Source organism: Epinephelus moara, chromosome 9, assembly GCF_006386435.1.
Source record: "Epinephelus moara isolate mb chromosome 9, YSFRI_EMoa_1.0, whole genome shotgun sequence".
NCBI classification, from domain to species: Eukaryota; Metazoa; Chordata; class Actinopteri; order Perciformes; family Serranidae; genus Epinephelus; species Epinephelus moara.
This window is the reverse complement of record NC_065514.1, coordinates 2,562,351-2,575,406: the sequence shown is the minus strand read 5'-3', so window position 1 is coordinate 2,575,406 and position 13,056 is coordinate 2,562,351. Positions and strand designations below refer to the sequence as shown.

General features: G+C 33.3%; 1 protein-coding gene across 2 annotated transcripts in view; it reads right to left on the bottom strand.

The window, feature by feature from the left end:
- Nucleotides 1-4,397: 4,397 nt before the first annotated feature.
- The window catches only part of LOC126396010 (metal transporter CNNM3), a 24,323-nt gene continuing 15,664 nt past the window's right edge, over nucleotides 4,398-13,056 (bottom strand). For both annotated transcript variants that reach the window (XM_050053827.1, XM_050053826.1), the window contains one exon: nucleotides 4,398-10,507. Coding sequence is in view for 1 of the 2 variants with exons in the window: in XM_050053826.1 (XP_049909783.1) it covers nucleotides 10,458-10,507 (50 nt within the window). In the remaining variant the exon portion in view is untranslated. The remainder of the gene's footprint in view (nucleotides 10,508-13,056) is intronic.

The window sequence follows — 13,056 nt, the reverse complement described above, 5'->3', positions numbered from 1 at the left end:
TAGCATGTCGTCCAAAATCATGAAGAAATGTCAGTTTACCATTCCAACCAGAATAGTGAAAAAAAGGTCAAATTAGTATGTCCTTCGAAATCATGAAAAAAGTCATACTATAGCATATCGTCCAAAATAATGAGAAAATGTCATAGTATAGGATGTTGTCTGAAATCATGAAAAAAAGTCATAGTATAGCATGTCGTCTGAAATAATGAGAAAAAGTCATAGTATAGTATGTCGTCCGAAATCATGAAAAACGTCATAGTATACTATGTCGTCCAAAATCATCTAAAAATGTCACAGTATAGCATGTCGTCCAAAATCATAAAGAAACGTCAGTTTACCATTCCAACCTGAATAGTGAACAAAAGCTCAAATTAGTATGTCCTTCGAAATCATGAAAAAAGTCGTAGTATAGCATGTCGTCCAAAATTATGAAAAAATGTCATAGTATAGGATGTCGTCCGAAATTGTGAAAAAATGTCATAGTATAGCATGTCGTCCAAAAGTATTAAAAAAAGTCATAACACAGCATGTCTTCCGAAATTGTGAAAAAAGTCATAGTATAGTATGTCGTCCGAAAATCATGAAAAAAAGTCATAGTATAGTATGTCGTCCAAAATCATGAAAAAATGTCATAGTATAGTATGTCGTCCAAAATCATGAAAATATGTCATAGTATATAGCATGTCGTCCGAAATCATGAAAATATGTCATAGCATGTCATCTGAAATCATGAAAATATGTCATAGTATAGCATGTCGTCCGAAATCATGATAAAACGTCATAGTAGACTATGTCGTCCAAAATCATCAAAAAATGTGATAGTATAGCATGTCGTCCGAAATATTGAAAATATGTCATAGTATAGCATGTCGTCCGAAATCATGATAAAACGTCATAGTAGACTGTCGTCCAAAATCATCAAAAAATGTCATAGTATAGCATGTCGTCCAAAATCATGAAGAAATGTCAGTTTACCATTCCAACCAGAATAGCGAAAAAAAGGTCAAATTAGTATGTCCTTCGAAATCATGAAAAAAGTCATACTATAGCATATCGTCCAAAATAATGAGAAAATGTCATAGTATAGGATGTTGTCTGAAATCATGAAAAAATGTCATAGTATAGCATGTCGTCTGAAATCATGAAAAAAAGTCATAGTATGGTATGTCGTCTGAAATCATGAACAAAAAGTCACAGTATAGCATGTCGTCTGAAATCATGAAAAAAAGTTATAGTATTGTATGTCCTTTGAAATCATGAAAAAATGTCATAGTTTAGCATGTTCGAAATCATGAAAAAAATGTCATAGCATAGCATGTCGTCCGAAAACATGAAAAAACGACATACTTTAACATTCCAACCGGAATAGTGAATAAAAGGTGAAATTATAGCATTTTCTTCGAAATCATGAAAAAAGTCATACTATAGCATGTTTTCCGAAATAATGAAAAAATGTCATAGTATTATATGTCGTCGGAAATCATTGAAAATAGTCATAGAAAGCATGTCGTCCAAAATCATGAAAAAAGTCATAGTATAGCATGTCGTCCGAAATCATGATAAAACGTCATAGTATAGTATGTCGTCCGAAATCATGAAAAAAAGTCATAGTATAGTATGTCGTCCGAAATCATGATAAAACGTCATAGTTTACAGTGTCGTCCATAATCATCAAAAAATGTTATAGTATAGCATGTCGTCCGAAATCATGAAAAAACATCAAAGAATCAGAATCAGAATTGGTTTTATTGCCAAGTAGGCTTTCACATACAATGAATTTGGCTTGTTGTATTGTTGCATAACACACAATATAAAAAAATGAAAATATATAGTAATTAGATGCATTAGTATAAAAATGAAATACTACTAACAATTAAATATAAAATCTGAATGCAGGTAATAATAATAACATAAAAATATGTATACCGTAAACATGAATGTGGTTGTGTGCAAACAACAGTTGTGCAAAGTACGGATGTGCAAGTTTAACAGTATGCAGTGTATGACAGGTGAATGACCGAAATGATGAAGAGATGTCCGACTTAGTTACGGGGGGGGGCAGAGCAGGTGGGGGTCTCTGGTCTTTTTGATGAGGCCAGCTGCAGACGGAAAGAAACTGTTTTTGTGGCATGAGGTTTTGGTCCTGATGGACCGCAGCCACCTGCCAGAGGGGAGAGTCTCAAAGAATTTGTGTCCAGGGTGTGAGGGATCAGCCACAATCTTTCCTGCATGCCTCAGAGTCCTGGAGGCATACAGGTCCTGGAGGGAGGGCACATTGCAGCCAACCACCTTCTTGGCGGAGGAAATGATACACTGTGGTCTGCTTTTGTCCTTGGCAGTGGCAGCAGCGTACCAGATGATGACGGAGGAGGTGAGGATGGACTCAATGATGGCAGAGTAGAGGTGCACCATAATTGTCTTTGGCAGGTTGAACTTCTTCAGCTGCCGCAGAAAGTACATCCTCTGCTGTGCTTTCTTCATAAGGAAAGGATAGTTCATAGTATAGTATGTCATCTTAAATCATCAAAAAATGTCATAGTATGTCTTCCAAAATCATGAGGAAAAGTCATAGTATAGCATGTCGTCCAAAATCATGAAAAAATGTCATAGTATGGTATGTCGTCCAAAATCATCAAAAAATGTCATAGTATAGTATGTCTTCCAAAATCATATCAAAAAATGTCATAGTATAGTATGTCTTCCAAAATCATGAGGAAAAGTCATAGTATAGCATGTCATCTTAAATCATCAAAAAATGTCATAGTATGTCTTCCAAAATCATGAGGAAAAGTCATAGTATAGCATGTCGTCCAAAATCATGAAAAAATGTCATAGTATAGTATGTCGTCCAAAATCATGAAAAAATGTCATAGTATAGTATGTCTTCCAAAATCATGAAAAAATGTCATAGTATAGTATGTCATCCGAAATCACAGAAAAAATGTCATAGTGTAGCTTGTCATCCAAAATCATGAAAAACGTCATAGTATTGCATGTCCTTCGAAATCATGAAAAAATGTTTTAGTATAGCATGTCCTTCGAAATCATGAAAAAACATTATAGTATAGCATGTCCTTCAAAATCCTGAAAAAACGTCATAGTATAGCATGTCGTCCGAAATCATGAAAAAACGTCATAGTATAGCATGTCCTTCGAAATCATGAAAAAACGTCATAGTATATAGCATGTTGTCCGAAATCATGAAAAAACGTCATAGTGTAGCATGTCCTTCGAAATCATGAAAAAACGTTATATTATAGCATGTCATCTAAAAACATGAAGAAACGTCATTATCGTATGTTGTCCAAAATCATAAAAAAAAAAAAGTCAAGTATACTAGGGCTTCAAAATGTCATCAGAAAGTTATCAAACTGTTTTATTATAGTATGCCATAAAAAATATCCAAGAAGTCATTGAATAGTATGGCAGAATAATGTTATAATAAAATTTAACAGTACTATATGGAGAAAAAAAAAAATATCATGAGAACACTCAGAAGATAGTATGGCACCAAAATGTCTTTTCATCATAGTACAGCCTGTAAATTTCGTAAATGTCATGGATAACTATGGCATAAAATCTCATAAAAAATGTAATAGTATAGTATGGCACAACATTTCATAAAAAATGTCACAGTTGTGTAGTATATTATGACATATAACATGTCATAAAAATGTCATAATATAGTCCGGCATAAAGATGTGACCAAAAAAAGTCATAACACAACATGCCATAAACAATGTCATAGTATGATGCGCAATGAAAATATCATTAAACTGTCATAGTGTGTTATAAAAGAAATTACGAATTGTTATAGCTTAGCATGTCATTAAAATGTTGATGATAATCATAGGAAAATGTGCCACAAAAAAAAGTCTTAGCATTGTATGACATAAATGTCATGGAAAAGGTTCACCTTTCAAGTCAAAATTCCCAAAAATGATGGTTTGTCAAAAACAAACAAAAACAAAAAAAAGTCAAAAACGCTTCCAAAATTCAAAATACACTTTATTTCCCACCTATCATGTCAAAAACAGCCAAAAATGACGTACCTCTTGTGTCTTGTATCAAACATCCCTTCAAATGTAGCTGCCAAAATGACCATGAAATACATCTGTTTCCTTCATGGAGGAGGAATCATTGTTGTATTGATGTTATATACAAACCTGCTAAGATTCCTGCCAAAAGATATTTAAGTTTGTTTATGAACATTTTATGGACACCATCAATATCCCTTTACAGTAGCATTAACTGAGCTCAAAACAACATATTAAATCAAGCAAATTAGAGGTACTTGTATTTAGTCATTTACTTGAATAAATAACGAAATAAACATTTTTGTGATGCAGAATGTTTGTGTAGGAATAAAAAAAAAAAGACAAGCAAAAACAACGAAATTTAGAACAGGGTTGAGTTTATTTCCTAAGAAATTTGATTATTGAAAGTGTTAAATGTAATGGAGTCTCAATGCACCCGAAACTGGCAGCATTCCCAAAAAATAACATAAAATAAAACACAGAAGTTCTATACAAATGTAACCTGGACAGAAAGAGGAATTGCTTTAACTGTATAGCTTTCAATAACTCTTGTAGTAACAGTGTTATTGTACCTGAAAATTGATTACCTCTAAACTACATCCTCAAATTATATTCTATCTAAGGAGTCATATATTAATACACGCTTCATCAACCCAACATTTCTCTCAATCAGTATAAGTACAAAGTAATGATTATCTTTTTACATTCAGTCTTCTGATACCATAGAAATGAACTTATTACAACGAAACAAAATATAAGTAAACAGCTGAAAAATATTTACTCAGAATCACACAGTCAGAAGATTTCTCCCGGAATATGGCGATGAAGGTAACACAGAACGAATCAAAACAGACAAAAAGAGAAATAAATGGTGCTAATGTAACACCGTAACACAGCCGGTAACACAGAGCTGACTCCTAAACAACCCTGCTGCTGCTTTAAGGTTCAGATTTTATCAGGTTTATTTCAACACAATACTCACATGCAAATACTTTATGTACTGTATGTTCAGAGAGTATAATCGGTCTCTTCATACAGGAGGAAATCCCCTCGTGCTGCAACTACACTGTTAAAAAAGGGCGACAAAATTCAAAGTCCTCTTGTTCTGTGCCAAAATGCAGTCTCAATTTAGACCAGTAACTGCAGGAGAACTAATGGAGTGGTGGAACGTAACTAAGAACATTTCCTTACCTACTGCACATATGTACAAATTTGAGGTACTTGGACTTTACTTGAATTTTTTCATTTTATGCCACCATATACTTATACTCCACTACATCTCAGAGGTATATATTAGGTTTATTCCGACAGTTTTAATTACTTCCTGTCCATTGAAATCAATGTATCTCCAGGTATGCTGATTTTAAATTTTTGTGATAAACTGAACATTTTACTGCACAATCAATACTTTTGCTGAAAATACTTAAGTGGAATATTTTCCCATTGTGGTATTTGTACTTTTTACTTAAACAAAGGCTCTTACAACTGCACTAATGTTATGCAAAAATTTAAATAATTAAAACCTTCGAGTGTGGCCGTGGTCGAAAGATACCTCGTTCAAACTACTTCTTTTTGAGCATGCTGCCACCTCAAACTTGAACACTGAACACTGCAAAACATCTGTACATTTGTTTTGTCCTTACTTTTTACAGTGTATTCAGAGCACAAAGGAGTCGACAAGAGGACCCGTGACTTTGTCAACACACACAGGAGCATGTGAGTACTGCATTAAAATGTACTTTAAAACACAGATTTTGTTTATCCTGTCCAACGGCTCAGAGAGTTGTACTTATCGCTAATATATTAATGTACAAACACGGAGGACATGGAGGGTTATTTAGAGGCCATTTCTGACATATTCCACATTTTTACACACATGCAACAATGACTGATTAAAATGCATGTTACGCTATCATTAACATACAGCATGGGTAGTGGAGTTAAGGTGGGGACTGGATGCTTGCTCGCTGACATGTATTAGTGAAATATTGTATGGCACACACACACATTCTTGTACTTCTATCTTCGTGAGGACCTCCATTGACATAAAGCATTCTCTAGCCGCTTACCCTATTTTTAACCTAAACCTAAATCTATTTGTAACCTGAACCTTAAAACCAAGTTTTAACCCTTAAACAGGTCATTTAAGAGGTTGGCGCTGGACAAAATGTCCTCACTGTACAAAAATGTCCTCAGTCTGTCGGTTAAAAAACTTTGGTCCTCACTATGCAACAAGTACAAGTATACACACACATTCTTGTACTTTTATTTTTGAGAGGATCCCCACCAACAAAATAGATTCCCTGGCCCCTTAACCTCACTGTAACCTTAACGTAATTACAGTGTGAACCTTAAAACCAAATTATGACTCTCAAACAGGGTTTTATAGAACTGAGAACCGGACAAAATGTCCTCACTTTGTTGGTTAAAAACCCTGGTCCTCACTATACAGTAAGTACAAGAACACGCACACACACACATTCCTAGACAGACGAATAAAACAGACGGATGTCAACATGTACTGGAATGCAAATATATATCATAACACGGACAGGATAACAAACAAGAAGCTAGGTTTTGTAAGTGAATCTCCTCCGAAGGCTGATAAATCTTTTTCCTCTTGTATCCGAAAACTGTTAAGGACACATCAGTGAGCCACACTGCTGCATTGTTCAACATGTTCCCTCATTAATATGGGCGCATGCACATCTAACATCCTGCTGCCACAATTACTCACTATAGAGAGCACCAAATGTGGATTAATCCGCGGCTGAAAATATAGTCCCCATTTCCTCCTGTTAGTTTGATAAAAACATCAGCGAGCAGCTGTTTGAGGAAATTACTGAGCCTTTTTACAAACTAAACTTAATATCTGACATGTCTTTTAAGGATTACATCTTCAGTAAGAGTCAAAAACAGGATGTCAAAAGGTTTTAAGACAAACTTAGTGATCTTTTTTTTTCATGGGATTTGTTGACATATCAAAGTAGGAGAATATCTCCAGCTTTATTCTCAACCCATCCCACAATGACAATATAACATAGAGCTGCAATTAACAATTATTGTGATTCAAAAATAATCTCCAAATTGTTTTTTTGCTGAACCAATTAGCTCGGTTTACTCTATAAAAAGTAACAACATGGCTTTTTTTCTTCCAATTACAATGCAGATCTTTACATTTGAGAACCAGTAAATGTTTGGCACCTTTTGCTTAAAAAAATGATGTAAAGGATTATTTTATTATCAAAATTATTGTTTATCTTATGGCGATCTGCTACAGTAATGTGACTCAAATGGAATTAATAACCAGTAGGGCTGGATATCATTCAAAATGTACCAATACGAGCGCTGATATTATACCTGAGTTTTGGTACTGATATTCACTTTACTTTAAGAAACACAAATATTTTATTATCAGTTAATCTCCTGATTGTCTTGTTGATAAATAGCTTTGTCTGAAAATATGCGGTCCAGGAGTTTTATGTGTACTTATTCAAATTCCTTGTTTTATTTGACCGTTTGAGGGATTGAAACGATTAAAGCAGTTGTTAATTAATATTTTGTCAATACACTAATTGTTTCAGTTTTCTACAAAACATTTTCTTCCATTAAACTTGAAAACTTGACGATCCCAAATGTTAAATATTGTCCAAACACAAGCCGCTGTTCAAGAATAAATACAGTCGAAAAATGTGAATGTTTGATTTAAACTATTTGATGACGGTATTTTTAAAAAACAGATTATAAATCTGATCATACATTTGATACGGAAGTCGAGAACGACCATGTTCGCAATTATTTTTTTTAATGCCATTATCTCCACATCACAAATTATTTAATTGTCTCGAGATAACAAAGCTCGTTTTCTTGTAATAAAGTGTTAATTTATGTCGATTACTAAGAAAACGAAAGCCGTATGTCCCGAGACACGAAAATAATATATATCATGGGGTTATTATGGAGAATTTGAAAAATGAGCGTCTGGTATTTGAATACTTGAGATGGGATCTGACAACCACTTCCATATTGTCTGATCCATTGAAATTGTTTGCCTCTGAGCTCTCTTACCAATGCAAGTTTGTTTTTTCCTCCTTATTTATGCGATAAAATGTGTAGTGTGTAAAAAGTGCTGCAATGTTTGTTTTTGCTTTTTTTCATGTAACGGTACTTTTTGGACATTTCCAACACGATTTAACAAAAATAGGAGCTTTTGCACACCTGACTCACATGTATGCCTTTTTTCTACACTGTGTTCAGACTCCGATATAAAACAGTTGCGTTGACTCTGAACACCTGTGTAGGCCTACTCTTTACTCGTAAAACTGATCCGGAATTAAAAAGGAAATTGGTAAAGAATGGGATTGACAAGCAGAATCAATAATGGCATTGATATTAATAATGATTATCTTGTTATTAAGAAAACAAATCTTGTTTTAACAAGATAACAAAATAACTCATGATCACGGCATTAAAAAAGTAATTGCTAGCAAAGCTGTTCTCGGCTTCCGTACATTTGATACTCAACAGGTTATGAAATTTAATCGGCACAAAAAAAAAAAAACGACAAAAAACAAAACAAAACACTAAGGTTCATACCCAGCCCTACTGAGTACTCTTCTGTTAGTACTTGTTATTTTAGATCAGTTTATGTTGCGGAATTTATCCTCGATCACTGCAGCTGATTCTGAGATACTGTGCAGCAAAATAAACAATACTGTGGAAGCAAACAGGTGACATAAATATTTGAATTTTAACAGCCGCTGAATAGTTAAAATTGAAATTCAAACACAGCTGAGTTCACAGCATTGAAGTATTTTACTTTGAGAACCATAAATCTGAATTTGATTTGATTGAATCTGATTTTTTTTTTTTTTTTTTCTCCACAAATTGAGAGCCAAAATTCAAGTTCCATAATTTCAAGAAATAAATTCAGGTTTCTCAATTCTGATTGGTCAAATATAGATCTAAACAAGTGGAAAATTGAAATACAACATCAGTAAAATTCGACTTACAAAAATATTCAGGCTTGAATTCCTATCCTCTCCGGGTAGCCCGTATGATGCTATTTGAATTTTTTTATTTTCTTGTTACTTGAATTTTAAGATCTGAATTTGACCATAGAATATTATTATTGAACTTTGAGGACCATGTATCCGAATTTATTTGTTCTGAATGTTCTATTTGTAAATTATGATATAAAAATTATTGATTTGCAGTTTCAGGAAGAATTTGATTTTAAATGTTCACAAATTCAGATCCAAAAATTGAAGTTTTATGATAAAAAATAATAATAAAGGTTGCTCAGTTTTGATTGGTCAAATATAGATCTAAACAAGCTGGAATGCCTATCCTGCCTGGGTAGCCCAGGTGGTGGTATTTGTTTTATTTTATTTTGTGTTATTTTATTTTTAATTTATTTTTAAATTTTATTTATTTTTAACTAGAATTTTTAGACCTTGATTTGACCCATCAAATTTGAGTAACCTGAATTTGTTTTTAATTTAATTTCTTTCTTTTTTTTATTTATTTTTTTTATTTATTTCTAACACTTGAATTTGGAGTCTGAATTTGTTAACACCAATGTATATTCTATTTCATTTTTTTATAACTGCAAATATCAAGATATTTCATATTTTAATTTCAAAGAATTCTAAAATAAATAAATTTGGATACATAATTTTCAAGGTAAAATGGTTCAATGCTATGAATTCAGTTCTGTTTAAATTTAAATATTAATTAATCAGGGCTGTTAAAATTTAAAAAATGTTAAAATTGTTAGCAAGGAGTGTTTAATCTCGTTTTACTTTGGTTACATCCTGTCCCCCCTTTGGAAGTCCTTCACCTCTCATTCTCCATACGAATATTGAAACTATAAACTAACCACGACAGCTGAAATGATCCTCGACGTCTGACAGCAACGTAATGTGAGGGTATAAAAACATGGACGTAGCTTCCAGCTTGTAAAATAGCTTAATCACATCAACAGTGCACAAATTTTACGTGCAAATCTGCTTTTAACCAGCGAGTGTGTCTCAGACGGACGGATGCTTCAGTACACACGGACACAAACAACACACACTCACACACACATCACACACATGTAGCTTTGGCACCCAGACAGGCAAACGCGAGGAATCATGGCGATGCTAATGACTTAAGTTCAGACCTGGAAGGGAGGCACCCCCAAATTAAAATAAAAAGTATTTCTGTATATTTACACAGAGTCCAAAGTGTATAAAACAGCTTGAAATAATAAGTGAGATCACATGAAGGAATGGGGATGGAGATGAGACGACACAACAGACACATGAAATCACGCTCACTCCAGTCGTGTCCGATAACTACGTTCCAGCCATAGATGATTCATCAATAAAAACACAACTAAAAATCTCTACTTGTCTGGAGCAGGTCAGAACCGCACTACCCATGAGCCTCCTCTTCTGTGGAGCTCTCCTGGGCGCTACTGCCACCTGTGGAACCCGACCAATGAGAAGGAGAGCTGGGATGAGTGAGGGATGACAACATCACACCGAGGTCATCACATATACGTGTTGGTGCAAAAGGTGACAGGGTGAATAAAAGAGAGGAAACACGAAAGACGAAGAACAAGAGCCACAGCTGAGGGAGAGGAAGAAAGGGACGCTACAGTCAGAGAAGTATCAATCAATAAATAGATACATATGATAAATAAATATGATAGATAAATACAGGAATAGCTAACAAATATGAAAATAAATGATAAATAGTAAATTCAGAAATAAAAGAATAAATAAATAATTGTTAAAATTAATATGGAAATTAAAGGATAAATAAATGAAAATATTTATTTTATCTGAAATTTATTTATTTATTTATTCTTCTTTTTTTTTTTACAACTACATTTATTTATTAGTATATATGTTTATGAGGCTTTATTTGTTTATTTCCTATTTCATTGCATTTTTATTTATTCTTTTATCTTTTAATTTTTAGTATTGATTTATTTCCATGTTTGTTTATTTATTCCTGTACGTATTTATACATTTATTTTTATTAGAATATTATAGAGTTCTGCTCCAGAATAAAGAAAAAACTAATTCAAACACCACTGACATTTTTAAAAAATTCTATTAAATACAAATTTATGGAAATAAATTTAAAAAAATTAAATATTGTAATAAATTCAGAAATAAAAGAATAAATAAATAAATGTTGGAATAAATACGGAAATAAAAAGTTAAATAAAGCTGATAATTAAACAGGACATAAAAAATGTATTTTATTTTATCTTAAATTTATTCCTACATATTTTTACAACTACATTAATTTATGTCTGTGTCTATGTGTTGATGAGGCTTTGTTTAATTTTCACCTTTCATTGCATTATGAATTTATTCTTGTATCTATTTAGTTCAGCATTTATTTATTTTCTTATTTATTTAGAAGTAAGAAAACTAGTTCAAAACACCACTGACGTTTTTAACAATTATAATAATTACAAATTTATGGAAATAAATAAAAGAATATATGCTGTAATAAATTCATAATTAAATGCAGAAATAAATAATTAATAAATATAGAAATAAATATGGAAATAAAAGGATACATAAAGTAATAATTAAACAGGATCTAAATAAATGTGTTTTATTTGATCTTAAATTAATTTCTACACTTTTTTGGAACTACATTTATTTATTTCTGTGTCTATATGTTAATGAGGCTTAATTTGTTTATTTCAATATTCTACTGCATTATTTATTTATTCTTTTATCTATTCATTTCAGTATTGATTTATTTCCATATTTGTTTATTTATTCCTGTATGTATTTATACATGTATTTATATTTATTGATACTTAACGTGATTTTTGTCCACCATACAGTTCTGCTTCAGAAGTAAGAAAACTGATTCAAAACCGCATCAACATTTCAAACATTTCTAATAACTACAAAATCAGCTTTCAAACAGGCGCTGTCATCAGTACGTCCTGTGGCTACATTCAGAAGTTTAATTAATATTCTAATATTGATGTTTAATTATTTATTTTTTTTAGCAGCATTTAACAAAGACTATCTCCCAGAAACCTCAGACCTTTGTGAGCTAAAAGTCACGCCTCGACTACAGAGGTGAGGACGTGAGTGAGTTGTGTGGTGGCGGTTTGTTCACACGTCTGTCACATGAGACAAACTTTTGTTCTACGTCTGTTGTTTGACAAGTTTCAGGAAGTTTCCTTAAAACAGAGTTTATCTACATTTTCACATCTGACAGCTGACTGTGCTTCATTCTTGCCACTTTTATGCCATCTTGTTTTTTTTATTCCACTTGAGGTGATGTAACACGTCCTCAGACAGACATATTGGAGGCCTCCTGCTGTGACACTGAACTCATTTCTGCTCTGCGGTTTGGTGTAAGCGGTAACTTTCTGCTCTGTTTCTGATGTGGGAGTGTTTTAAAGTGTGAGTCTAACGTGCTGCCTGGTTAATGCCTTCACTGAAACACATGAGTGACTCACACTGTGTCACTGGGTGACACGTTCATTCATTCAACAGTTTATTTTGCCTCAGTCCCACACCCAACGCTCTGCTGTCTGTCTTCCTCCTTCTGTTTGATAAAAAGATATTTTAAGAGGATAACTGTTGGACTGTAATATATTAAGGTATTTTCAGTAGATTATTTGCACATTTAAAGGGATTTTGAAGATGTGAAACCCTTAAAAATAACATAAAAAACATAAAAAAAATCCCTTAATCTAAACCTTAAAGTGCACCCAAAAAAGAAAATTCAGCCATTATCTACTCACCCATATGCCGAGGGAGGCTCAGGTGAAGTTTTAGAGTCCTCACAACACTTGCAGAGATCCAAGGGGAGAGGAGGTAGCAACACAACTCCACCTAATGGAGGCTGACGGCGCCCCAGATTCAAACGTCCAAAAACATGCGTGCGCGAGACCAGCGAAAGCACGTGAACACACATGAAGGCGGTGTCCATGTCACGGTCTCATGCAAGCGCACACACATGAGCGCGGTGCCCAGAGAGGCAG